The sequence below is a fragment of the Brienomyrus brachyistius genome, chromosome 8, assembly GCF_023856365.1.
Source record: "Brienomyrus brachyistius isolate T26 chromosome 8, BBRACH_0.4, whole genome shotgun sequence".
NCBI classification, from domain to species: Eukaryota; Metazoa; Chordata; class Actinopteri; order Osteoglossiformes; family Mormyridae; genus Brienomyrus; species Brienomyrus brachyistius.
The window spans coordinates 24,555,120-24,580,969 of record NC_064540.1 but is presented as its reverse complement, the minus strand read 5'-3'; the positions used below and the strand labels follow the sequence as shown (position 1 = coordinate 24,580,969).

The 25,850-nt window shown below is 44.0% G+C and overlaps 1 protein-coding gene across 7 annotated transcripts in view; it reads right to left on the bottom strand.

Moving 5' to 3' along the window:
- LOC125747863 (phosphatase and actin regulator 3-like) overlaps positions 1–25,850 on the bottom strand; it is a 52,621-nt gene that overhangs the window by 1,748 nt on the left and 25,023 nt on the right. For 2 of the 7 annotated variants that reach the window (XM_049023408.1, XM_049023412.1), the window contains exons 2-10: positions 24,223–24,384; positions 21,072–21,149; positions 20,674–20,826; positions 19,622–19,861; positions 19,332–19,542; positions 19,042–19,253; positions 17,485–17,638; positions 2,485–2,540; positions 614–675 (exon numbers count right to left, since the gene is read on the bottom strand). In XM_049023408.1, coding sequence (XP_048879365.1) covers positions 614–675; positions 2,485–2,540; positions 17,485–17,638; positions 19,042–19,253; positions 19,332–19,542; positions 19,622–19,861; positions 20,674–20,826; positions 21,072–21,149; positions 24,223–24,384 — 1,328 coding nt within the window. Of the gene's footprint in view, positions 1–613; positions 676–2,484; positions 2,541–17,484; positions 17,639–19,041; positions 19,254–19,331; positions 19,543–19,621; positions 19,862–20,673; positions 20,827–21,071; positions 21,580–21,634; positions 22,712–24,222; positions 24,385–25,850 lie in introns of those variants that run through there. The other 5 variants (XM_049023409.1, XM_049023413.1, XM_049023414.1 and 2 more) reach the window with 5 other exon arrangements.

The following is a 25,850-nucleotide window of genomic DNA, read 5'->3' as shown; positions in this document are numbered from 1 at the left end:
TACCGGCCTTCACCCGAAACCGGGCTCTATCACGGGCGGGGGGACCGCTAAAGGTAAGCGGCATCAAGACGACAAGGAGAGCTTGAAGACCTGCTGGTAATACTTCAGATCTTAGCTGCTCTAACTTCTGCACACTGACATCCAGATCTCCAGGTCACGCTGCATGTTCTATCACGTGCTAACAGTCGGCAGCTATTATACAGTCCTATTAAACCTCTTAAATTTGTTTCATCTATAATATCTGAATGTAACATAACACCAGTACAATCGATTTGTACCAGGCATGGATTTACCTCAAACATAAGTCTGACCTTAAGCGACTGTCCCATGGTGTCATGAGAAGAAAAGCTCATCGTCATTACTCAGCATCCTATAAGTGCCCTTCATCACTGCAACTGCACTTTCATTACATCCCTCCTTTTCCACCACAGCCCCGTGTGGACATGACATCATGACGGTTTAATGGCAATAGCACTGCAATAGCACTGAATATGCTGCGTCGGTATTCCAGGAAAAACAAAAAACAGTACGGTGGTTCTTTTCTGGGACCCCGAACGTGGCCCACACTGCAGGACACTGCAGGTGATGGTGGGAATTGTTTGAGCTGACATACCTTTCTGTTAAGCCGCTGTTTGATTTCCCGTCTCTCCTCCTGCTCTGTTTGGTCATTCCTTTCTGTAACCCAGAAGAAGAAAAAAATGTCCACGTCAGTAAAAGCGAAACAGATAAGAGGCAGGCGAATCACAGCTCGGTGTTCAGCCATGTCATATGATGTGGTGCCTAATCTTTAATACAAGATGTCGCACTCCCAGCTTTTGGAAGTTGATTTAGATTTGAGTTTCTTAACCTGATCCTTGGGGACCCGAGGCCCGGGTTGGCAAACACTGGGTTGCAATGCAGGTACAATAGAAATGTACGGTCTAAACTTTCTCTTACAAGTTTCTTAAATTCTTCTGTTTCATTCACTGCAAGAACACAACCTGTTTCACTTGCTACTTCACCTGTATTACTGTACAAATGTGTTTCAGGTCTAAGTAACACTATTTAGGACAGGCTGTGTGATGAGTTGACCTCTGCCATCAGATTCACGCCAAACGAAGAATCAGCACAGTTGTTTAGCTGAGGCCAGATGTCAGAATACGCCACATTCTCTAGGTAAGTGTCTACACTGACTGCAAACAGACACAAAGCACACTACACACACTGGACCTAATTGGATCTTCTGTCACTAGGTTTTACTTAATGCTGATGTTGCCTAAAAACAGAGATTTTTTCAATTCTTTTCTGTTGTTGAACTGTTTCTGGGGTAGGATTATCTTAAGCCTCGCTCTGCTGATCTCAACGTGGGGACTCTTCAGGACAAGACCACCACACTCTGTCCCATTAACTGCCTGAAGCTTTCACCAGGTAGAATTGTGTGTTTATTTGCCAGACCAAAAAGTTCTAATTTAGAGCTCACGGAGGTAAATAATAGCTTTGGTTATTCTGTTAGCACGCCTAACGCCTCCTACTCTCTAATCGCCTGCTGATCCTCTGATGTCTGTGCTCTTGCCATTTGTTGTGTTTGCTCTCGCTTCGGCTGGGAGCGATGCACAGCAGCCTTGATGCGGGCCCATACCCTTTGTGTACCCGTGCCGCACTGCATGAAGGATGGCAGCGTGGGCTGCCATGCTGAGCAACAGCTGGCAGGATCGGGGGCCCACAGGTGCCACATACACAAACATGTGGACGCCGGCTGTGCAAACGGGGGCACCTGCCCCGCTCCAGCTCCCTCTTACCTCCTCAGCACAGGGAGCCCCTGCATTTCAGCACACTGAAGGCAACACGTCCCTTATTTATGTGGGACATTACTTCCGGTGACCAATGTATTTACCAGTATCATATGTCAAAATGCAATTTTCTTTAGCCCTGAAATTAGATTAACATTAAACGTAACTGAGAGATCCCCAGAGTCCCATAAGTGTGTTAAGTACAAGTATGTCAGTGTCCCTATCAAAATCTCCTTTGGGCTTTTCTATACTCTATCTTTCTGAGATGTGTAACTGACCAGAATATTTTGCTATAACATGGACACATTTTAAATCTCATAAGCCAGCAAACAGTATAAAATGTATATTTTATATGTATGTTTATACAATTATATGTTTAGTAAAATATGTATAATAAAACAGTATTTAAAAAAATGCATGTTTACATTTCGATTTACTATGTATACTCCATATAAAAATGTAATCATGTGAATTTTCTTCATTATTTTTGTGAACTACTTCATAAAAAGAGGGCAAAATCAATTCTTTAGTACAACTCTACCAGATAAGTCAGTCTTATTTTTGGATTTCATTTCTGTCATTTCATTATACCATCAACATTTCAATAAATGAGAAAAGAAAGCGGAATCCGTACGATCAACATGCAGTCGTAAATGACACCGTCTTTTCTTTTTAAATCAGGTGGACACAGTATTACGACATAAAAGGTACTTACGTTTTAGAATATTTCGACTTTCCAGTTCTTCTACACCCGGGCGCTGGCTTAGTCTCCTGCGGAAAAACACTAGTATCACGTTCTGGACCATCGCGATTGATTGTCTTGTATACTGTACAGTTCCGTATTAGCAGTCAAGTCTCCAAAGACGCCGAAATATGGAGTTGAACATTGCAGCGGCAGCCCCCCGCTCTCCCCGTCCTGAGTCCAGATCCCGACTGTGATGCTTAGCTCGAGAAGGGGATTAGGGAGGCGCGCGCAGCCTCACGCTCTCTCTCTCGGGAAATCCCTCTAACTCCTGGCGTTGACCTGTGACTTGTTCTTACACTGACGCCCGCCTATACACCAATAACGCTAGAGAGCGGACGCAACTTATTCACGGCTCAGTAGCAGAGTGGAGTCAGCGTACCTGCAGATACTGTATAGCCTGATCTGCAGTCTGCCCGAGAATCTGACAGCGCTGCTATTCAAAGAGCCATTCCAAACCCTGCCTCCTTTCTTTCCTCCGTACATTATTTCGTTGCAGGAGCGTTGCATGAGAAAATTCCCACGCACACTCAGAACACGCCTGAAGGAACTTGTACAGCAGAAATACAGTCTTTCTGATAGTTTGCTTTTCGATGTTGAAAAAGTCCCGTCTTGTTTTATCTCATCTTCCTACCACTTTCTCCGCGGATCATCACCACACTCCCGCATCGGAAAAGTCGTCTGGTTGAATAAGCCCTTTCCACAATCACACGAGAACCCTACCTTCCTGACCGGGGATTTCAGGTGCTGCACAAACACCAAATTAATACGTCAGCAGGTTCCCGCCTACCCATCACAGATATGCTGTAACTTCGAGGTCATATAATGCTCATGATCACATTACTGGACAACATCACTGGGAATATGTCAATGAATGCTCAAAACAAAATAAAACCAGCTCAAGTCATCAGCAAGATTTTTTATAAAGGAACAGAAACCAAATAACCCAGTACTGTATTATATAAAATATCTCATAATATATTTCAAAACTGTATGCATTTTATCATTTAAAAAAATAATGACTCTAATGGAAAATAAGACTAATGGAAAATCTGACTACTGTCCGATAAAATACCATAAACTAAAATGCTCTTTCTATAATTTTCTATAATTGTGAGAGCAAACGAGAACTAGCCTATTAGAGAAATGCTCTGAATATCTACTTAAACAGATGCCCACTCCCTCTTGTCACCAACAGCCCCCCCCCCCCCCCCCCCCCCCCCCAAGCAAAGCAGAATCATCGTGTTTCATGGGGGAGACGGACGCCGTATGCCCTGATCAAGGCCTTGAATCTCACGTTCATGGCTGCTCGGAAAATGAAACACTTTAGTACAATATTTTTATTGTTAATTGCTATGTTTAAGGTCTGAAATAGTTTTAAAAGTCTGCTTCTTTATACTTTATACACCCCAACTCCCCTCAACCCCAATACACCCCCAAAAGTCACGTGCAATAATATCTAACATTTCACCATGTGAAATGTGCATTGCTACCTATCATGTGCAAAAAATGCCTGTTTATGTGCAAATCATTGTACCATATACATAAACTCTATTTATTTACTTTTTTTAACCTTTCTATATAACATTCTATATAGCATATTCCACTTTTTATACAGCATATTTTAATTTTACTTCTGAAAATTCTTAATCTTTTTATTTGTTTTTGTAATAACCATTCCGGGTGATGCATGGGAAATTTTGTTGTATCGGAAATGTACAATGACAACAAAAGCATTTAATTCTATTGTTTACAAGACTGCAGAGATGCAAAGCTATGAACTGCATTTATGAGTGCAATTCTTCTCTCATTACCTTATCCTTTCTACCCTTCAGATTAAACCTGAAACAGCACTAAGCTCCGGAAAGCCGTGCATGTTACTCTGCATGTGACTGGGGCTTTTACTGCAGACTGGACGTCGTGCTCCCAGCAAATTACATACATGATGAATCCCAGCTGAAAAGACCAGTACAGTAGCATCATTCTCACCAACACTGAGTGGTGTAGACAGAGACACATGACGGTGGTGATTCACGGCAACAGCAGGCGCAGTTTGGGAAAGCTGCTGCGGTAAATTTGGAACCAAGCCTTGGGTTTACTTTTTAATGGATCCCTCACCATTTGGCCAACAGTCCTGGAATTTGCAGAGGGCACTGACCAGAATCTAAAGGGATCAGAAGGTTCTCTGAATCCTAATCTGCAGCTGCTGTCCAATGCAGGCTAAAAGAGACCTTTACAAGGAAACAAATATTTGAGTTGAGCCACTTTTAAACACTCATCAGGGCATCTGCGAGGAAGAATCTGTGAACCACCTCTTCTGTTATCTCCAGCTCCGTGTGTGTATGTGTGTATATATGTGTGTGTCCACGCGAGATTCCAGCGCTGACCTAAATACATCCTTGATGTTTTACAGAGTTCAGCTTGGTAGAGGTGCTGATCGACGCCTCAGTATATCATTGGCCATCATTACCTTTGCTGTTTGTCGAACTTGGCTACATTTCTACAAACTTATTCCATGTAGCGCAATAGTGAGAAAAATTCATGTAATTATAGACTTATGCTATTTAAAAAGAACAGGCAAAAAAGGACAAATGATTATAAATAGTCTCTCACAAATAAAAATAGGACAGGTAAGTACTGTATGTATTATATATACAAACACACACACACACACACATTTATATATTTAGGATTTGTGTAACTGTGGCAAAAGAAATTTTTTTACAGAAACTTAAATTGGTCATTTTAAAAAAAGGCCCGATTTTTCTTCTTGCTGCCAGCAGACACCATCTGGTTGCTTTTTCAGGATGAAGTTATGGAAATTCTGCACTGCGTTCAGACAAGTACTGAAGGTACATAAGCGCCCACACACACAAATGTGCAGTCGGATAAACAGGCACACGCCGGACAAGCCGGCAGCAAACGCCAAAAGGGCTGCAGTACAGGGACGCCTCAGAATCCCAGACACTGTTACTCTGGACCTGTGTATTTGTTTGTGTTTTCGCAGCAGCTCACTTCAGTAGGGTGTTAACGGCATGTCGAAACAATAAGCAGGCGGGTCAAGCAGAGGCTTTGGGGGGACAGTCACGACATCAGGGGGCCAGGAACCGCTGGCCTCAATGCTAGCTGTGCCCCTCACAGCCACCAGTCTGGTACGGCAGTGGAAATAGAGCCCAGGCAGCAGCTGAGGACCCAGGTACGATGGCTGATGATTAACGGGACTCCGCTCTCCAACACAAGGTAGCGGAGGCTCAGCTGTCAGTGAAACGAGTCCCGTTCTGCATGGCAAGGAGCTTAACTTTCACCCTGTGCATGCTTTAGGCTCCGCCAGCGCCTTGTGCCCCTCTCATTAATGCAGGGCTCACCAACTCCAGTCCTGGAAAGCTACAGTCTAGTGGATTTTCTATCCTACCTGGCATCTGATGAGGCACACCTGTTCCGACGTAAATACCCGGAACTGGTGTGGCTCATCAGAAGCAAGACAGGATGGAAAACCTATTGGATAGTAGCTCTCCAGGACCGGAGTTGGAGACCCCTGAAGGGGGTTAAAGTTGCAATCAGTTACAATTGCAGTAGTCATGACCCTAAAGTAAATAACGAAAAAAATGACGAAAGACTGATAATAAACAATGTCATAAAACATACTACAGAGTACTGTTTTTACAGTGGCCAGTTGCTGTGGCAAATGTGGCATGACAAGCAATCCACGGACCAGCAACACCATGGTCATGCGCCTCTTCAAAGCCGAGCCTCAGCATCTGACACTTGTTCAAAGTGGTGTTTTTTCCCAGCTGCTTTTTCAAAGGTTCCAAGCGATATAAAAGTCGCTGCCAGAAATACAGCCTGCTTTTCATAGGGCCACATATAAGTTATTTATCAAACAGCTGCTTGACCCCAGCTCACACCGGGGTGGGAGCCAGCGCGAAGGTCACTTTCAAACAGCAAAGGTCATAGCTTTCAAGTGCTCTGTGAACTTCAGCAGTTCAAGAGCAGATTAACCTTATTTTGTAATGAGAAAGAATAGAAATGCCATTTACAATGAAAAACGAGTGCTTTAAAACTTTTGTATAAACATTCAGCCATATTCTAATTACAGTATACAATGCTATCCATCCATCCATCCATCCATCCATCCATCTTCTAAAACCACTTATACAGTACAGGGTCAGAGAAAGCATGGAACGTATCCCAGAATGCCCAGGCACAACCAGCCGACAGGATACCAGTCAATCGCGGGGCACACACTCACACACCAAGACCCCGCAACGGCAATTTAGAAATTACAATTTGCCTAATTGTGTTTTTGGAATGTAGGAGGAAAACCATCCAAAAACCGGGAGACAATGCATGTTCTGTATGCACAGAGCTCGCAGTGGCTATAATTCCAGTTATATTAAATGTACACTGTACAAGTAGACCACAAAGTATACCATAATGTGCAGAAAGAAGTGCAAGTTTCTCTTTTTCTACAAGAGAGCTGTTATACAGAATAAGAACGCTCTAGCCTCTCATTGGGTAATGCCACATTAGTATGCAAATACAGCTATGTAAATCATTTGGGTTCTTCTGAGTTATAATGATCAACAACATTTATAATTTGTTCATTTAAACTCAAAGGAATAATTCCTGAAAGCATTTCAAGTTAAGATCCTTGCTTAATGGTTAAACTATAGAATCAGTCTTGGGACTTGATTCCGTCAATCTTTTGGTTACAGGTGATGGATTGTTTAATCATTTATGCAAATCTGATCTTCTGCGACTGCTTGTTTTGTGTAACCAAGGTTATAATGAGCAAACTGTTAGGCTGCTGCGTGGGATGGTGTACTGACAATGTGACACAATGAGAGGGAACCAAGGGAACCGAGGACAGGATGGCACCATCAGGACGATAAGGAGAAAGGCTAGTAAGATGTCTAACAGGAATGAGAAGGAACAAGAGATAGATGGAGCAGACTCAGACTAATAAATTTTAAATGTTTAAACCTTAAGTATTGTGTCTCATCACTGCTTCCGAGTAATCAGCTAAACATCTAGAGCTCAAAAAGGCTCCATATGCATGTAAATGAATATGAAAATACATTATTAAAAAAAACACTCTAAATGTAGACTGAATTTTCATCCCAAGCTATATTGATTCATAATCCTCTCTTTCTGTTATTTTGGTTTGGTGTCTCAGCATATTCCAGTTCCCTCCAGGCTAATTTCCAGTCAGGTGCACTAATTGGTTAGTTATCAGGCCCACATGGTGGATGTGAGTGTGGTGATGTTTCACCTAGTGTCTCTCAGTGTTCCTAATGTGAACAGCAAGGCTGCAGTTTGATGTTTTAATTAGACACTATCCTGCCACACAGAAATCCAATTTTAACCTATAAAGTGCTTATATAATTGCTGCATGTAGGTCGCAGGGTGAAAAGACAGTGACAGCATATAATTTCCAACCTTTCTTGATGTGGATCCTGAACATCCTCTGACTGAACAAAGCACCTCACTGGCCAAACACAGCTCAGCACTTTGGATGCTCTTAGCCATCCATTGCTGGCTCCTCTGCGCTCCTCTGGGCTGTGCAGGAAATATGGACAGAGGCAAAAGCACCAAGCTCTGCTACAGTGCTGCTGCCAATAGTTTTTATTGGGAGTGTTATGGAGGCACTATAAGGGGTGAAGAGTAACACTCAGCACGTTACAGAGGATGCTTTAATTCCAGCCTCGTTCAGAAACAACATGGGAAGTTCAGGTCTAGAAAGTACAAATCCACACCAAGGTTTTGTTTCAACCAACCTGCTGAGAATTCTGTGACTGTGACTCTTTTTACTCAGCTGATTGGTTGAAACAAAACCTTGGCCTAGATTTGTAGTCTGGACCTGAACTTTCCACCTTTGGAAACAACTGCCAGAAAAGCACTTGGAAGTTTCTCATTCTCCACATGGGCTTCTATTATTCCTATAGACACGCTTCTGCTCCCATAACTACATACCATGTATATTCCAGGTCTGAAAGAGCACAACAGCTAACAGAGCCTTTGTTCACAGCGTTGATGTATATTATGGAACAATTATGTGTTGGGGCCAGGATAAGAACAAACTTCTCTAACATGCAGGTTGGAGTAAATTCTTGGTTAGCTTTGAAACATCTATTCCAGCTGTTAACTGCCCATGAAGGACAGATCCAACACCTATAGAGAAGCATTGAAAGGAAAGCCGGTTAATGTTCTAACTAAAAGAGCAGCTCCATTTATTGTGATCAATTACCACCTAGAGTCATAACAGACCACAACATACCACTGGTCTCTGACAATTTTCCAAATGGATGTATCTTAAGTTACATATGGTATTTTCCATAGAAAGCAAGCAGAGCCATTTAGACGCAGTAACGTTAGACGCTCCTGTATAACCTTTACCTGAAAAAAGGTACACAGAGTACATGAGCAACTGCGTTTTAACCTTGCATGTTGAATATAAAATGCGCCGCAGCGTCGCATAATAGGAATCAATAGAATTTAATAAATATGCATAGTTCTAAGGGAAGGTTTATATATAGATTTCAGAGGCTTGACTGACAGCGCAGTGCTGGCCAGACCACTCTGAGTTTTAGAACTGTATGCTGACACGAACAAATGTTAAAGATGGAGCTCAGACAGGATTTTTAATATTTCAGCGACTGAAACTGAGGGTCTCTCCCTGCAGGAGAACCAAAACCTACCAAGGGCTGCCCACCCTGTGTTGCATAGCAACATAATGTGATCATCGAAACCCACTGGATCTATAATATGTTTTCAGGCATCCTCAAGAGGACTGTGGTCATTTGGTATTTGTTTCTATATGGCAGTGTTTCCAAGTCTGCTCCTTGGGGACCCACAGTGCACGTTTTTGCTCCCTGCACTTTCTGGGAGGAAGCTCGGAGAGAGAAAAAATATGGACTGACTGTGGGTCCCTGAGGACCGGACCGGGAAACACTGCTGTAGGGTTTGCTCAGTGTGTACTTTCTTTCTTAGTTTCATGCCCAAAACATGGAGGCTGCTGAATCATAAAAAAAAACAGGAAAAATTACAACATACTTCTGTTTTTTTTGCACATTATATTGTCATATTTCACTGGGTTGGCGCCCTGTGATGGGTTGGCACTCCATCCTGAGTTGTTCCCTGCCTTGAGCCCGTAGCTTCCATGATAGGCTCCGGACCCCCCGCGACCCTAAATTGGACAAGCTGGTACAGAAGATGGATGGATGGATTTCATGGGACTATAGTAGTGCGCTGTTTTATTTTATTCATAAATGTGGAGTGTGGTTCTATGGTTTCAGGATCCATGCCTCTGTCGAGTAGGTTGTTGTTCAAATCCCCAAGCTTGGCAGAGTACTTATATCAGTCAGGGCCTTTCCCCAAAAAGCAGTAATGCCAGATAAATGGCTGAACCTGCTCCCTGACCCCAAGCTTCTCTCTCACCTGTATGTATATATGTCCACGTTTAAATTGGACGGCATTATGGGATACGTAAATAAAGGGATCTCTATGTACCTGTACTTGTACAAATGACAAATAAAAGTACCTTATCTCATCTTATTTTATCTTATTATCACCAGCAGACAACTCATGTGATGCACAAAATTACAATGGTTTCACTGAAAAAAAATTTTTTTATACTAATTTCTTGCATGAAATTAAACGCAGCTTCGGTCCACGTGAGTAAAGAAAAGCTGTTTGGAACAATATCCTTACAGGCAGAACAAAGCACCTCTCTGGCGGAGTATGAATAATCGCTCTTCATTATGAGCACGGGCATTTATATATGTGCATGAGGAGCAGCTGCGTGTGGGTGACTGGGTGCCGGTTAGTGTTATTGGCACTCCGGCAGCCCTCTGTGTACTGACTTTGAGGATAAGAGCAGAGGAAAGGTGGCGACAATCTGCCAGGCGGCCTCCTACGCTGAAACGTCCTGACACGCTCCTGGTCTCGTGAAAAGCTAGCCTTGCTCAGGCTGTGGTGGGGGGGGGGATGATAACAGGGCAGGAGGCCATGCATAATTCACCAGTTCTGGATCTAAATATAGGTATGAGCTGCTCCCTCCGGGACAGTGGCGAACGCATTATTGACAAAAAAAAAAAACTCACGGAGGGGGCTCAAGGACAAGGTTCTCAGCTGGGGGTTAGACGTCCATCAAGACCGTAAGCCGAGGCAGCGGGCCGGGCTAGAAAGAGCATGCGGGACCCCAGAAGAAACACGGATCAGTTGTTGTGGAGCGGAATTAGATTTCTCCGAGCGACACAGCTGTCGATGTGCTGACGGGTTGGAGGCACGCTGGGGCAACAGACCGAATGCTTGTGCTGCAGCTTTTCAGCTTCACTGCCCACGTCCGGCGCTAAATATAGCAGCAGAGGATTCCCCTTCTCTCGGGCTACTTCTCTGCATTCTGGCAAGATGCGGCGCTACACAATGGGTGGCATGGAAAACGGCACGGCACAGCGCTATCCAGGGAGAACAAAGCACATCATTGCATTGCCTTACAGATAATTACAGTGCTATATAGATCATTATAATGCTATTTAAAAAACACCTACACTATTGAGGGACTGGAATCTATTCAGAACGTTCCAGCTGCTTCCGGCTATAATCAGTCAATATGTGTGTGATTTTTAAAGAAAGTGACAGGAGCATTTTCCTGTCGTTTCACCTTTAAAACCTTGCAGGATGCAAATCATGTGGGACCATTTAGCCAGAGTGAATTTCTTGAATTCTTGTATCTTTTTGACAGACTTATAAAAATCCAATGTGAAAATGGCACTGTAATTGTCCTTTTGTGTTTCCTTAAGGGGCGGCATGGTGGTGCAGTGGTTAGCACTGTAAGGGGCGGTATGGTGGTGCAGTGGTTAGCACTGTAAGGGGCGGTATGGTGGTGCAGTGGTTAGCACTGTTGCCTCCCACCTCTGGGACCCCGGGTTCAAGTCTCCGCTTGGGTCACATGTGTGTGGAGTTTGCATGTTCTCCCCATGTTGTCATGGGGTTTCCTCCGGGTACATATCCTACTGGACAAGGATCTAGTTTGGGCTGGAAAGATGATATCTCTTAGTTGGCTTGAGAACATTTAGAAAATAAGAGTCCATGACCAAGGGGCAGCATGGTGGTGCAGTGGTTAGCACTGTTGCCTCACACCTCTGGGACCCGGGTTCGAGTCTCCACCTGGCTTCCATGTGTGTGGAGTGTGCATGTTCTCCTCCGGGTACTCCGGTTTCCCCCCACAGTCCAAAAACATGCTGAGGCTAATTGGACTTGCTAAATTGCCCATAGGTGCGTATGTGTGTGTGAATGGTGTGTGAGTGTGCCCTGCGATAGGCTGGCCCCCCCATCCTGGGTTGTTCCCTGCCTCGTGTCCAATGCTTCCGGGATAGGCTCCGGACCCCCCGCGACCAAGTAGGATAAGCGGTTTGGAAAATGGATGGATGTTTCCTTAATCCACTGTACTGATTTATACTAAGTGGACATTTATCCCTCATAATGAAACTGCATGTGCCTTACTGATCTGATGTGATGTACTTCACACCCTGTTTGAGGGTGACACTACAACGCTGCTCCACTAAAGACGACTGTCTTACGACCTTGTTCAGAAAAGTAAATCACAAGACCACAGAGTCTCCCCTCCACCCGAGGTCACACCCATCGCTAAATGAGTTTTAAAGCCAACAACATCATTATTATTAATTGCTGTTTAATTGCTTGGAAGATACTTGTACACAAAGGCCCCCAGCTCACATAGTACCCCAGAAGCTGGATATATTACTGAAACAACTGAGGTAATCTCTGCTTTTGGAAATTAATGATCTGTACGTGTGAGTCATAATCTCTGCTTAGTAGCAAACAATATTGACCAGCCGATATACTTAGCCAGGGTGCCCTGATCCTTACATAAACATCTATCCAATGTCGCTGCTTCTAAGTTTCATAAACCAATCACCCAATCAATCGGTCAAACAGTGTTTCATATCTAGAGTGTCTGATGATTCACAAGTGTTTTTTATCACAATTACCAATCATTCTGTACTTCAACTACAAACCCAACAGCTACCAGTCTCTGACTATGCTTATCCGTATTTCAAACCGGCCTTAAAAAAACTCTTTGAGGTAACACTTTATTTGGGGAGGGGGGGGCACAACTACTTAGTAACTACTCAAGTCCAAATCATTAACAAATATAATACCTGCATGAAATACATGAACTGTTATGATTGATTAATGATGAATGAACATGGTATCAGTATGTAACTAACACTTAGTTTCTGGTTAATTAATATATTAAGTAAGAGTGTACTACTGCCTCAAGTAAAGTGTTAGTTACCCTCATTGATCTTAGCTACTTCATCATTCAGTTAGGAAGTCTTCGGACTGGAGACAGAAATATTTCCTGTGAGCATTTTGATTATATATTGGTTTTCTGAGGAAGGGTACGATACATACTTGTGACATGTAAAAAGCAGTGACAACCGCACCACTCAGCAACCCCTCTGTCTCGACACCCTCCCAATGTTCCACTACTTTTGGGGGTAACGAGTAATGTAACTAATCACCTTTTCAAAGTACTGATGTTAGAACGGGCTTCTTACTCTTTACTTTTGCCTTGCGTGAAAATATTAATGGAGAAATGGAACTTATTCTCCTAATATTCTGTTTATGATCTAGCATCATCTAACCTTACGGTGGCGCAGTGAAAGGGTGATTAGGTACAGTGATGCATAAAGGATGACATTTGTATTTTATTGCCCTGTCACGGCAGCAGCACTAAAATAATATAACTACCTAGACAGCACACATGCATAAGCACAATGTCGCCGCAATGCTTGAAAATCTATCAACAAAATCTCTGCCACAATGTTGCAGACATTGCTGCTGAATATTGATTCGACATTCCCCCAATGTGCACGATGTATTTCAACAGCAACACAATGTTAATGAGATCATTCTGCGATGTTTAGCCTACAGTACATAACCCACAGTTGGGGTATACTACATATATTTATACAGTATAGGGTACATTTGTTCTGTTTACCCTGTATGCAGGCCTACTTTTTAATACGATATAGCTACACAAGTTTAATGATTAAAAGTTTGTGTTATATTGTCAAAATTTTGACAATATAACACAAACAATAATAGGCCTAACAGTTATACTGAATGATTAAAGCAAAAATTGTTGGAATAACAACAACACTGAAACACATATTATCTTATGTAACAGATTTTTACAATATATTACATAAATTTAAGTACAATAAAACCTCAGATTGTGAGTAACTTGGCTTGCAAGTGTTTTGCAAGAGGAGCAACATTTGTAAAAAAAATTTTAACTTGATAAACGAGCAAGGTCCTGCAATACGAGTATCACGTATACGCTTTGCCTGTCAAGCGTCACGTGATCACAACTTAGCCGATGGTCCTTCTCTCTCTCTCGCTGTGGGATTGTGAATAATCGTCTCCAATGCTCGGTCTCAGTTGGCATGCCTCACTCGTACAGTATAGTCAAAATTTAGTAGAAAAGCACCACCCGGATAAGGGTGTAGCAATGTGAGCAATGTATCTATTTAATGACAATACAATGTCCACATTTCCGGGAAATCGAAAAGGAGGCAAAATCGGTTGTCATTGGATAGGTTCCTTGTTAAAGTCGCACAAAAAGAAAAAGATTCCAGTGAGCCAACAGATAGCAGTGATTCCGTTAGTTATAGTGAAAGTCGTCCTACAAAATAACCCTCCTCTTCTCCTCTCTCTTGTCTCCCTCGCACCATCCACAATTCTTTTCAAAGGTTAATTTGTTATATGTATTTTTACTTTATATTTTGTATTAATCATTGTTATATGAATATTTTTGGGCTGTGGAACGAATCATCTGAGTTTCCATTATTTCTAATGGGAAAATTTGCTTTGATATACGTGTGCTTTGGATTACAAGCAAGTTTCCGGAATGAATTATGCTCGCAATCCGAGGTTTTACTGTATTGTTAATAGGCCTAAACAGAACGAGATCATTTAACAAGGTTCCGATATTAAACCAACGCCCTGCTGACGTATGTCTGCCACCTGGGTATGTATGCATTAATAAGAGAATTGAAGTAATGCACAAGTTACTTTTCCTAGTAACTACTTTTATATAGAGTAATTTGCAAAGTAACTGAATTACTTTTGAACAAGGTAACCAGTAACTAACTAACTACGAATTTTCACTAACTTGCACAGCACTGCCTGTCACGCTGCAAAACATTTCCCTCTCACATTGCACTGCCCATCACTGCAGATTCTGGGCTTTCAGCCTTTTACCTTGTCTTTCACCCATTAAGTGTGTTTATACACATACTGGTTACAGCAGCAGCTTCAACAACTAACAATAGCTTTCCGTAAATTTGTTTAGAGGAAACAATGCTGACTTTGGCCTTCCAGCATCCCCTGTGGATCGCGAGTGTCTGAATGGCCATTCGTGTGTGTTTATCTGCGTGTGTTTGAATAAGTGGGAGACACAGGCAGGATGTCTGGAAAGCAAGAGCGCCAAAAGGGGGTGGGGGGGGATTAGGACAATTCCAAGGGCCCCTGACTGACAGGGGCCCTAAAAAATTTGAAAAAAACTGGATTGGTCTGGACTGGGGGGCCCAATATTATATGCTTTCATGGGGCCTAAAAGCTAATAATAATTATTTAAAACATTGAGCTGTAGCTGTGGCTATACTTTTCACGGCTAAGTAATTTCACTGACCTGAGAAACCCACAACTGTATTAAACATGAGTGCAAGAAGGTTCAAACTACTTCACTCAGTATTGTGAATGGTAAACTTCAGATTCACCATGTTGCCTGATTGTTTCACTAAAAAAGGGATGTGGACAATCTTAGATTTCATTCCTGTTTTATTCCTAGTTTCGTTTACTTGCTTAATGGCTACTGCCACATGGCTCCCAAAAAGTAACACAGTGTGTGCGTTGTAAAGACACTGCCTGTTGTCTGGCGTTAAAGAAGCTGCACCTGAAAACAGGAAGGTGTCTCTTTTCCAGCTTCCTCTCTTATCCTTCACTTGCTCCATGAAGTGGATCCTCGTTTGGCTACTTTTTTGCCATGATCTTGTCATTTAAGAACTTCTTTGGCCTGACAATTGCAGGCAAAAGCTGATGAGATGTTTCGCGATTTGCCATCTCACGCATTTCATGAAGACAAACAAAATATTCTTTTTCTCAAACTCTCAGCTAGCAGTTAGAAGACATCGTTTTGAGATCATGGTTAGTGAATTTGATGCTATGTGAAAGACAAAAAACTGGCAAATAGCTTGTACCCCTGTTGGAGATGTATACCCTGGTGCAACAAGAGAATGTAATCAGAGTGGTCACATGCAGTGATTTTATCCATCACCAAAAGAAATACATTAATGAATTAATAAAAACTAGCATGTTAATGTTTTTGGCTATGGCACATTTAAGTCAGAGTTTTAATTAATGAATAACCATGGAGACAGAATCATTTGCCACCTGTTACTAACCAGTGATGGTCTGGGTTTTTTTTATTTATTTAATTCTGTCCAGTTTTGTGCTTTGCTGACAGAGCACATAGTACACGATGTTTGAATGAAACAAAATGAAAAAAAAAATTGCAATAATGATACTGTAAAACCATGTAAGCATGCTTTGTAGTATCTACAGAAGTGTATCCAAGTTTCAGTAAATCCAGAAATTAAGTCAGACGCACCAGACACCAAAACAAGATACAGAGGGAACCTTTATCTCACAAAAATCAATGAACCACTACCCTGAACAACAGCTTAAAATACAAAACAAGGCATCCCTAATCCTTGATTATATAAACCTCACAAAAATTATATAAGCTTACAAATAAGATTAGCTTTCCCTCTGTTGTGTTCCTCTTGCACCTCTCAATGGAACGGTCTCATTCCATTAACATCAATACACTTGAACAAACACCACACAGGGTGCAACGTAAGAATCTGATAGCGAAATTTAATTTTAAGCGGTGCTTCACTCAATAAAAAGGAGCCTAATCCAATGAAAAAGGGTTTGTGTTTCTCAGGTTCTGCTTTTCTTATCCACGCAAAAGAATTCTAGGAAGATTCTGGGAACAGGTCTAGCAAAAGAGCAGCCTTAAGAGTTTAGAGAGGCTAAACTCTTGCTACAAGCAGATTTACAACAAGTCCTGTTTTAGAGATACGGGATGTGCTGCATAATAAATGCTATAAAACAACACACCTTCACCATATATTGCAGAGGTGTGGAACAAGCAGTGGGAGCATCATAATGTAAAATGGCACCTAAGAAGAGCCAATCAGAGCACATAACAATGTAAAATGGCACCTAAGAAGAGCCAATGAGAGCACATAACAATGTAAAATGACACCTAAGAAGAGCCAATGAGAGCACATAACAATGTAAAATGACACCTAAGAGGAGCCAATGAGAGCACATAACAATGTAAAATGACACCTAATAAGAGCCAATGAGAGCACATGACAATGTAAAATGACACCTAAGAAGAGCCAATGAGAGCACATAACAATGTAAAATGACAACTAAGAAAAGCCAATGAGAGCACATAACAATGTAAAATCACACTTTAGAAGAGCCAATGAGAGCACATAACAATGTAAAATGACACCTAAGAAGAGCCAATCAGAGCACATAACAATGTATAATGACACCTAAGAAGAGCCAATGAGAGCACATAACAATGTATAATGACACCTAAAACGAGCAAATGAGAGCAAAAACCAAATATGAGGAATTAACAAAAAGTTGAACCAGGAAGACAGATCCTATGGCAAATGATACCTAATCCATGGGTAATGAAGGCCAAAGGGGAGAGTCAAGCAAACGGCAAATGAAAAAAGTGCAGGAAATGCTTCAATGAAAGGAAAGAGCCAATAGGAGGTGACACACAGAAAGGTGCACGTGGTGGGGATGAGGACGAGAGAGGAGTGTAACAACGGGGCAGTCATGCCGACTCACTTGGCAAGCTTCATCTCAATCTGCTGTCGAATCTCTTGCCTCTCCTGGTCGCTGCGCGTGGGGAAGATATTACGATCTTCCAGTTCCTGCTTACTGGGTCGGTTTCTTAGCTTGATGGCCAGGAGCTCTTTCCTCATCCTCCGCGGCAACGTTCCTGATGCAACAAACACAAACTTTCACTCAATAAATGTTCACAGTGCCAAACATGCTCCCTGTTTGCTTGCAGGGACATGTACAGTCTGGATTCTAATGGCAAAGACAGTATATTATTATATACTAGTAGAGGTGGAAAGTAAAATCCAGAAGGTAAAAATCCAGACCAAGATTTTGTTTCGTCCTACCAGTTGAGTCTGAGGAGTCACAGACACAGAGTACTCACTTGGTTGGTTGAAACAAAATATTGGTCTGGATTTTTAACTTTCTGGACCTGAACTTAATTAGCTACATTGAAGGTCATATCCATGTGTGGTCATATGCTGAAATAGTCATAATGAATCCTCAGTACTTTTAAAGCAATGGTGCTGATGCTGTTTTCAGCGGGCATGATATTGGCTGCGAAGTGTGAAACTGCTCAGCAAGGTACAATAGCTAATGAGCAAAAAGTGAGAAAATAAACAACGTCATGCCACACGGCCGCGCCAGCAACAGCTGAACTGGCAGAATGTTAGACTTCGAGAGATTAACAGAAATCACAAGTCACTTCTGCCATTTCTCACTTTGTGAATGGAGTACTTGTCATTAAAAAATTACACGTGACAATAAAAAACAAGCGGATCATACTAACAGTACTAATTCTAATGATAAAAATTTTCTTTCCTTCCTAAAAAAATCATAAAGTATTACTCTTGTCTGATTGTGTCAGTTAAGTATTGCTGTATCTTCACATGTAATAAACCAGGCATAATAGAATTAATATCATATTTAAATATAATTAAATATAAATATAATTATATTTAAATATAATTTCATGAAAAATAAAAACATATATATTTCAATTAATAAAAGTTATACTCATGAACTGTAACCCTTACGCAGACATGCAGAACAGTGAACAAGACACACTTTGTGTTGTATGTGTTATTGATTCTGTCAAAAGTACTTTGGTCAACCACTGTTTGTTCTAAAATGTGTTATAGAAATAAACTTGACTTGAGAAACACACAAAGTGCTACATTCTTAAGATTTACAAAGACTAAATGAAAAACCAAGCAAATTCATTGTGGAAAGTAACTGACTTTCACAGCTTGAGCACACAAACTGCCCTGTGCCTCGGTGTCAGCAGAGGTCCATGTGTCCACAATGACCCAGTTGGAGGATACAGAATGTCGCATAAATCCTCCAGGGAATCAGGGTTAGTACAAGCTGGTTCTCTTAAAAGCACCATAATCCCCTTTTCATTAAAAATGTAAATCGGAGGTAGGTACGCAGACGACAAATCGCACACTGGTGACAAATGAAACATTATGTATTGACATGTATTTTAGTTTTAGTGGCACCGATTGATGGAGCATTTGTATGGGATCAGCTCCCAAGCACTAGAGGAGCTGCAAGTCTCACCTGAGATGACAGACTCATTCCAGCTGTCCTGGTCATGAAGCAGTCCAGAGGTGTCGCTGTAATACTCATCCAGCCGCAGGTTCTCCTTGTTCTCGTCGGACTCCTTCTTGCTCTCTGCATCCCCGGCTGACTCCTTCTCTGTGCTGGAAGTGCGGGAGAGGCGCCCATCTGACCGCCGTTTAGGCGACAAACGGATCTCCTTGCTGTGGAAACTGAGGGACAGGTGCACAGCGGTTAGCCACCTGCAACGCGCACCGGGGCTTTGGGGGCCCTGGAGCTGCAATTGTTACCTGTCCTGCCGGTGCTTGGTGGCCAGGGCTCGATGCAGTTCCTCGATGATGCAGCTAGGGGGCAGTTGAGGCTGCAGGACACCAAGGTGGGGTGAGCCTGTTGGTGTGGAGCCCTGTCCTCGCACTGTTTCAGGGCCCCACGGTGTCTCTTTGGGCAGGATCGAGGTCTTCGAGGAGGGCGAGGTCTTTCCAGGGTCTACCGGTACAGCTACTATTGCATACAAATGTAGGAATTAAGGAATCTGCTGGTCCTGAATGTAGCACCTCTGGACAAACATCATGCTACTCACCTTCCAAACTTCCCAACCGCGTGAGCAGCTTGACTGGCACTGCCGGTGGTGCAGAGGGGCTGGGATCTCCATTGGGTGGGTCTTCTCCACCTTCTACTGCCCTCTCCTGGTCCACAACCGCTCCAATAAGGCTACAGGCAGGGGAGTCGGCTGGAGTTCCATCCTTTTCATTTTCCGTTTCTTCACCCACATTGTCACTTTGATCCACTGCGACCTCATCATCCTCTGAGGAATGCCGCACTTAAAGAAAATATATCATGATGATAGGACAACACATCCTGAAATATTTACGCATTACACATAAAGCACAGACGCTCCCTAGGTTACGATTGTCCACCTTACAATACTTTGACTTTACAATGCGTATTCAAATTTCATTCTGTTTTTCACTTTCAGTGTGCTACTCAATAAATGACATGACATATTCAACACTTTATAACAAAATAGGCTTCGTGTTAATGATTTTGCCCAATTGCAGGCTAATGTAAGTGTTCTAAGCATGTTTAGCATAGGCTAGGCTATGTATTAAAATGCTATGTTTATCGGAACGTAACCCCATCGTAACCCGGGGAGTGTCTGTAATGTCAATTATCATATACATGTATATCAAGGGTATTCCTATACGCAGTTGCTTTAGCACAGCTTGATTTCTGCTGCCTCTATCACCACCCAGTGGTTGTTCTATGAATTACATCAATCACACATACTGTTACAGCATGTTACTGTCTTTGCCCTTATTCCTCACCGTTTTAAGATGAAATATAAATGTACAGTCCGATATAGGTATAAGTATCCAACGACTGTTAGAATTACATGTTCATGCTCTGCACCTTTTTTTCCTATTTAATTTGATTTTCTGTTTCATATTTCAAGATCACAACGGACGTTATGGTCTCTTTCTTTATTAACCATATAACTGTATTTAAGGAAAGAAAAAAGTACCGTTTTGTTTTTAAATTAAAAATCTCATGTGATGTCTGATTCCGGTGAATTCCATTCAGATTTTGGTGGAGTTCAAAACCTCTTTGTCTTTCTCCTGGTAGATGTCTCACCTGGACAGGAGTCTTCCTCAGATCCCAGGTCCTCCATGTTCTTCAGATTGACCTGAGAAACAAGGGACTCCTCATCTCTCTCCTCCCCGTCCGACTGCTCTTGAGTGGGAGTGCCAGGCTCCTCTGGGCTTGTCCCGCAGGCCAGTGCAGAGTCTGCGGGGCGACAAGTTCCTAAGACGATCACCTATAATCACCTACTGTGATTAAACACTAATTTATCAAACTGAACAACAAGCAGCTCGGGACCCCCCCACATCCTGAGTCACAGCTGTGCCAGACTGCAGAAATCTTACTGACACCACAAGCCCTAAGCAAGACTCTTCAAGTTGAAGTACGCGGCACGTGAAAGATCCTGCGCCTCGCGCCCACGTCCTCTGGCCTAGACTCCTCTGTCTCACCTGCCTTGAGAATTTCTGCCAGCCCCTTCCTGACCAGCTCATCCTGGCTCTTTCGCGCCGCTGCCTTCCCTCCCAGAGCTGCGGGGAACAACAAACACCCCATTACTCTGGGGGCTCGGTATGACAGACGCTCCATTGCTGAGCAGCCTGCATATCACACCACATTACTGTGGGGGCTACATAACAGGGGCACACTGACTGGGCTCCATAACAGGAGCACACTGCCTGGGCTACATAACAGGGGCACACTGACTGGGCTCCATAACAGGGGCACACTGACTGGGCTCCATAATAGGGGCATACTCACTGGGCTCTATAACAGGGGCACAGTGATCGGACTACATAACAGGGGCACACTGACTGGGCTCCATAACAGGGGCACACTGATTGGGCTCCATAACAGGGGCACACTGACTGGGCTACGTAACAGGGGCACAATGACTGGGCTACATAACAGGGGCACACCGACTGGGCTCCATAACAGGGGCACACTAATTGGGCTCCATAACTGGGGCACACTAATTGGGCTCCATAACAGGGGCACACTGACTGGGCTCCATAACAGGGGGCACACTGACTGGGCTACATAACAGGGGCACACTGACTGGGCTCCATAACAGGGGCACACTGACTGGGCTCCATAACAGGGGCACACTAATTGGGCTCCATAACAGGGGCACACTGACTGGGCTCCATAACAGGGGGCACACTGACTGGGCTACATAACAGGGGCACACTGACTGGGCTCCATAACAGGGGCACACTGACTGGGCTCCATAACAGGGGGCACACTGACTGGGCTACATAACAGGGGCACACTGACTGGGCTCCATAACAGGGGCACACTGACTGGGCTCCATAACAGGGGGCACACTGACTGGGCTACATAACAGGGGCACACTGACTGGGCTCCATAACAGGGGCACACTGACTGGGCTCCATAACAGGGGCACACTAATTGGGCTCCATAACAGGGGCACACTGACTGGGCTCCATAACAGGGGGCACACTGACTGGGCTACATAACAGGGGCACACTGACTGGGCTCCGTAACAGGGGCACACTGACTGGGCTCCATAACAGGGGGCACACTGACTGGGCTCCATAACAGGGGGCACACTAACTGGGCTCCATAACAGGGGCACACTGACTGGGCTCCATAACAGGGGCACACTGACTGGGCTACATAACAGGGGCACACTGACTGGGCTACATAACAGGGGCACACTGACTGGGCTCCATAACAGGGGCACACTGACTGGGCTACATAACAGGGGCACACTGACTGGGCTACATAACAGGGGCACACTGACTGGGCTCCATAACAGGGGCACACTGACTGGGCTCCATAACAGGGGCACACTGACTGGGCTCCATAACAGGGGGCACACTGACTGGGCTACATAACAGGGGCACACTGACTGGGCTCCATAACAGGGGCACACTGACTGGGCTCCATAACAGGGGGCACACTGACTGGGCTACATAACAGGGGCACACTGACTGGGCTCCATAACAGGGGCACACTGACTGGGCTCCATAACAGGGGCACACTAATTGGGCTCCATAACAGGGGCACACTGACTGGGCTCCATAACAGGGGGCACACTGACTGGGCTACATAACAGGGGCACACTGACTGGGCTCCGTAACAGGGGCACACTGACTGGGCTCCATAACAGGGGGCACACTGACTGGGCTCCATAACAGGGGGCACACTGACTGGGCTCCATAACAGGGGGCACACTGACTGGGCTCCATAACAGGGGCACACTGACTGGACTCCATAACAGGGGCACACTCACTGGGCTCCGTAACAGGGGCACACTAACTGGGCTCCATAACAGGGGCACACTCACTGGGCTCCATAACAGGGGCACACTGACTGGGCTACATAACAGGGGGATACTCACTGGGCTCTATAACAGGGGCACACTGACTGGGCTACGTAACAGGGGCACACTGACTGGGCTCCGTAACAGGGGCACACTGACTGGGCTACGTAACAGGAGCACACTGACTGGGCTCCGTAACAGGGGCACACTGACTGGGCTACATAACAGGAGCACACTGACTGGGCTCCGTAACAGGGGCACACTGACTGGGCTCCGTAACAGGGGCACACTGACTGGGCTCCGTAACAGGAGCACACTGACTGGGCTACATAACAGGAGCACACTGACTGGGCTCCGTAACAGGGGCACACTGACTGGGCTCCGTAACAGGAGCACACTGACTGGGCTACATAACAGGAGCACACTGACTGGGCTACGTAACAGGAGCACACTGACTGGGCTCCGTAACAGGAGCACACTGACTGGGCTACATAACAGGAGCACACTCACTGGGTTCTATAACAGGGCCACACTGATTGAGCTCTGGTTCGCTAACAGCCTATTACTGTACCTACAGAGCCATAAATAAACACCCTGTTACTGATATGTACCATTGACTATCTTTTCCTAACTGTGGTACTTACCACACACACTGTAATATGGGCTGAGCTGCTACTGGCCCCTTGTTACAAAATAAATAATTGACCAGTTACCCATAGTCAGTTTTCACAAATCTACTGCTCCTTAAGAAAGTATCACAAAAGCACGACTGCTTAGTGATCTATCACGTATGCTCACAGAATGTCATACACGCACTTTTTACAAAAAATCGAACACTGAGTCATATACTTCAGCCAATAATGTTACTGCTACCATGCAGACCTGCTTTCACAAATTCAGCTATGTTATTGGGACCACCATCAATAACACCCTTATTTCAAAGAAGACACAAGTTTGTTCTTTGCAAGCAGAACCACGACCTGATGGTTGCAAGCTGATGTCCAACACCACAAACAGAGGTACCTCAACTGCTAATTCATCCATATTAAAACCAATATCACAACATCAACACATCTCCAAAACCTAAGACACAGCCACCAACACATTACGTGTTATCTGATTTAATCTGATTTATGATTGTTAATATTAGGAATTGTAAGCACGGCTTCTCATATAAAAACATTGTTTCTTTTGAGGCAATTTTCAAACACACACAACCCTTAACAGGACAGTGGATGACTGGGGTCTGATTATTAGATAGAATAAATAGAACAAGTAGAAGAATTGATCAGCCTGTGACTCCACGCTTCATTCACCCGTAGAGCTCTGCTTCAGTTTCTCATTCTTCTTTTTCCTCCATTTCCAGGGCCGGAAGATACGTCCGAGGGTTGCCAGCTTGCTGTTGCGGCGGATGGGGGGCGTGCGCACCCCTGTCACCAGGCAGCCAGAGCGGAGCGCCCTCTGTTGGTCCATCACATCTACAGCAGTACAAAAAACAAGGCAGCATTCTGAATGTACAGAGAAGAACAGTTTGGCCCCCAGGGAAAAAGAAAACGGGCTCAGTGACTCTTAGAGCTACTTTTCTAGAGACAATTTCCAGCACCCTCTGGTCATTGCTGCATATGTACGCTTGCAATTACTGCAGAGCGACCATAATAAAAACACTGCTGATCATCATGTTGCCATTCTTTACGATCTTTAAAGCTGATCTTTAGAGCTGCATTACTGCAAGCACTTTAATTAGGGGGTGAGACCCAGAGGTCAAATGAGTTAGCAAAGCCTCAATTAATGCATCTGCCTGTGCGCTGGATTATTCCCCTGAGAAGAAACAAGCATCTCTCTGTTCATTGATGTTGTGCATTTAAACTGTGTTGTGAAAAGACAGACATTCACTTTCCGCAATAGAGAAGACCCTGTTTGTTATGATACCCACAGTGCTTCTGAAACGCTCTGCTGAAGACAGAGGACGGTGTTGTACAAGTGCCACGGGGCCTGAGTTGGGGCATTTACTGAATCCGAAGCCACCATTCATACCTCTGTACATCGACTCTGAAACCTGGGACATACACACTGAAGAAAAAGGCCACAAAACGAGTCAATCAGATTCTGCTATTCCATTTACAGACAGAAGCAAAGCTGTTAGTTTATAATTAAAAGCTATTTTTGCAGCTCTTCCAATGGAGAAAAAAACAGCTTAGCATTTGTCATGTCGGCTAGGCAACAAAGGAAGAGTCAGAGTGACTGGTGCTGTTTTACCATTTTGGAGAGAGGCATTCTGGTTGGGGGGGGGGGGGGGGGGGCAGTCAGAAATAAGCCCGCCCACGCAGTCTGGCTGCGACGCAGAACTGACACCTCAGGGAACTCACAGCTGAGATGTGGGCTGGGCTGGAAGCTGCTGCTTCGCCCATCTTTATGGTTTTATCTCGTCTGCATATCGATTCACAGACTGCCCCCTTGCCGTCTCTCGTCGAAGAGTGAGATTCAAAACATCCCAGTGGGAGAGGAGCATGTGAAAGGCCCAGGGAGACCGGACACTTCATTTCGAGCACCGGCAGACGGAGCCAGCAGGTTTATAGCTCTCGGGACATTTAGAAAGTGTACTGAAACACCAAAACCCTCAGCCATGTGAGGCCTAAACGTAAACTTATCTGGATTCATTATGCCAAGTCCCGTTCTATAAAACATTACTCTATGCTTTTTTTGTGTTGCTTGCAATTCTATTTTAGCAATGATGCATCTGGACCTACCACCATTTTTCCACTACCAAACGTCTCTCTAACATCCAGTTCTAGCATTGATGGGACAAACAGCAGCCCCTGCTGAATGAAGACAAATATGCTGTTTGACTTTTTTTTTCCATATACACTATGGAGAATGGCTGATGCAACCCCAGAACAAATGGGGAATTGACGTATGCAACTGACTTCTTGCACATCATTTACCA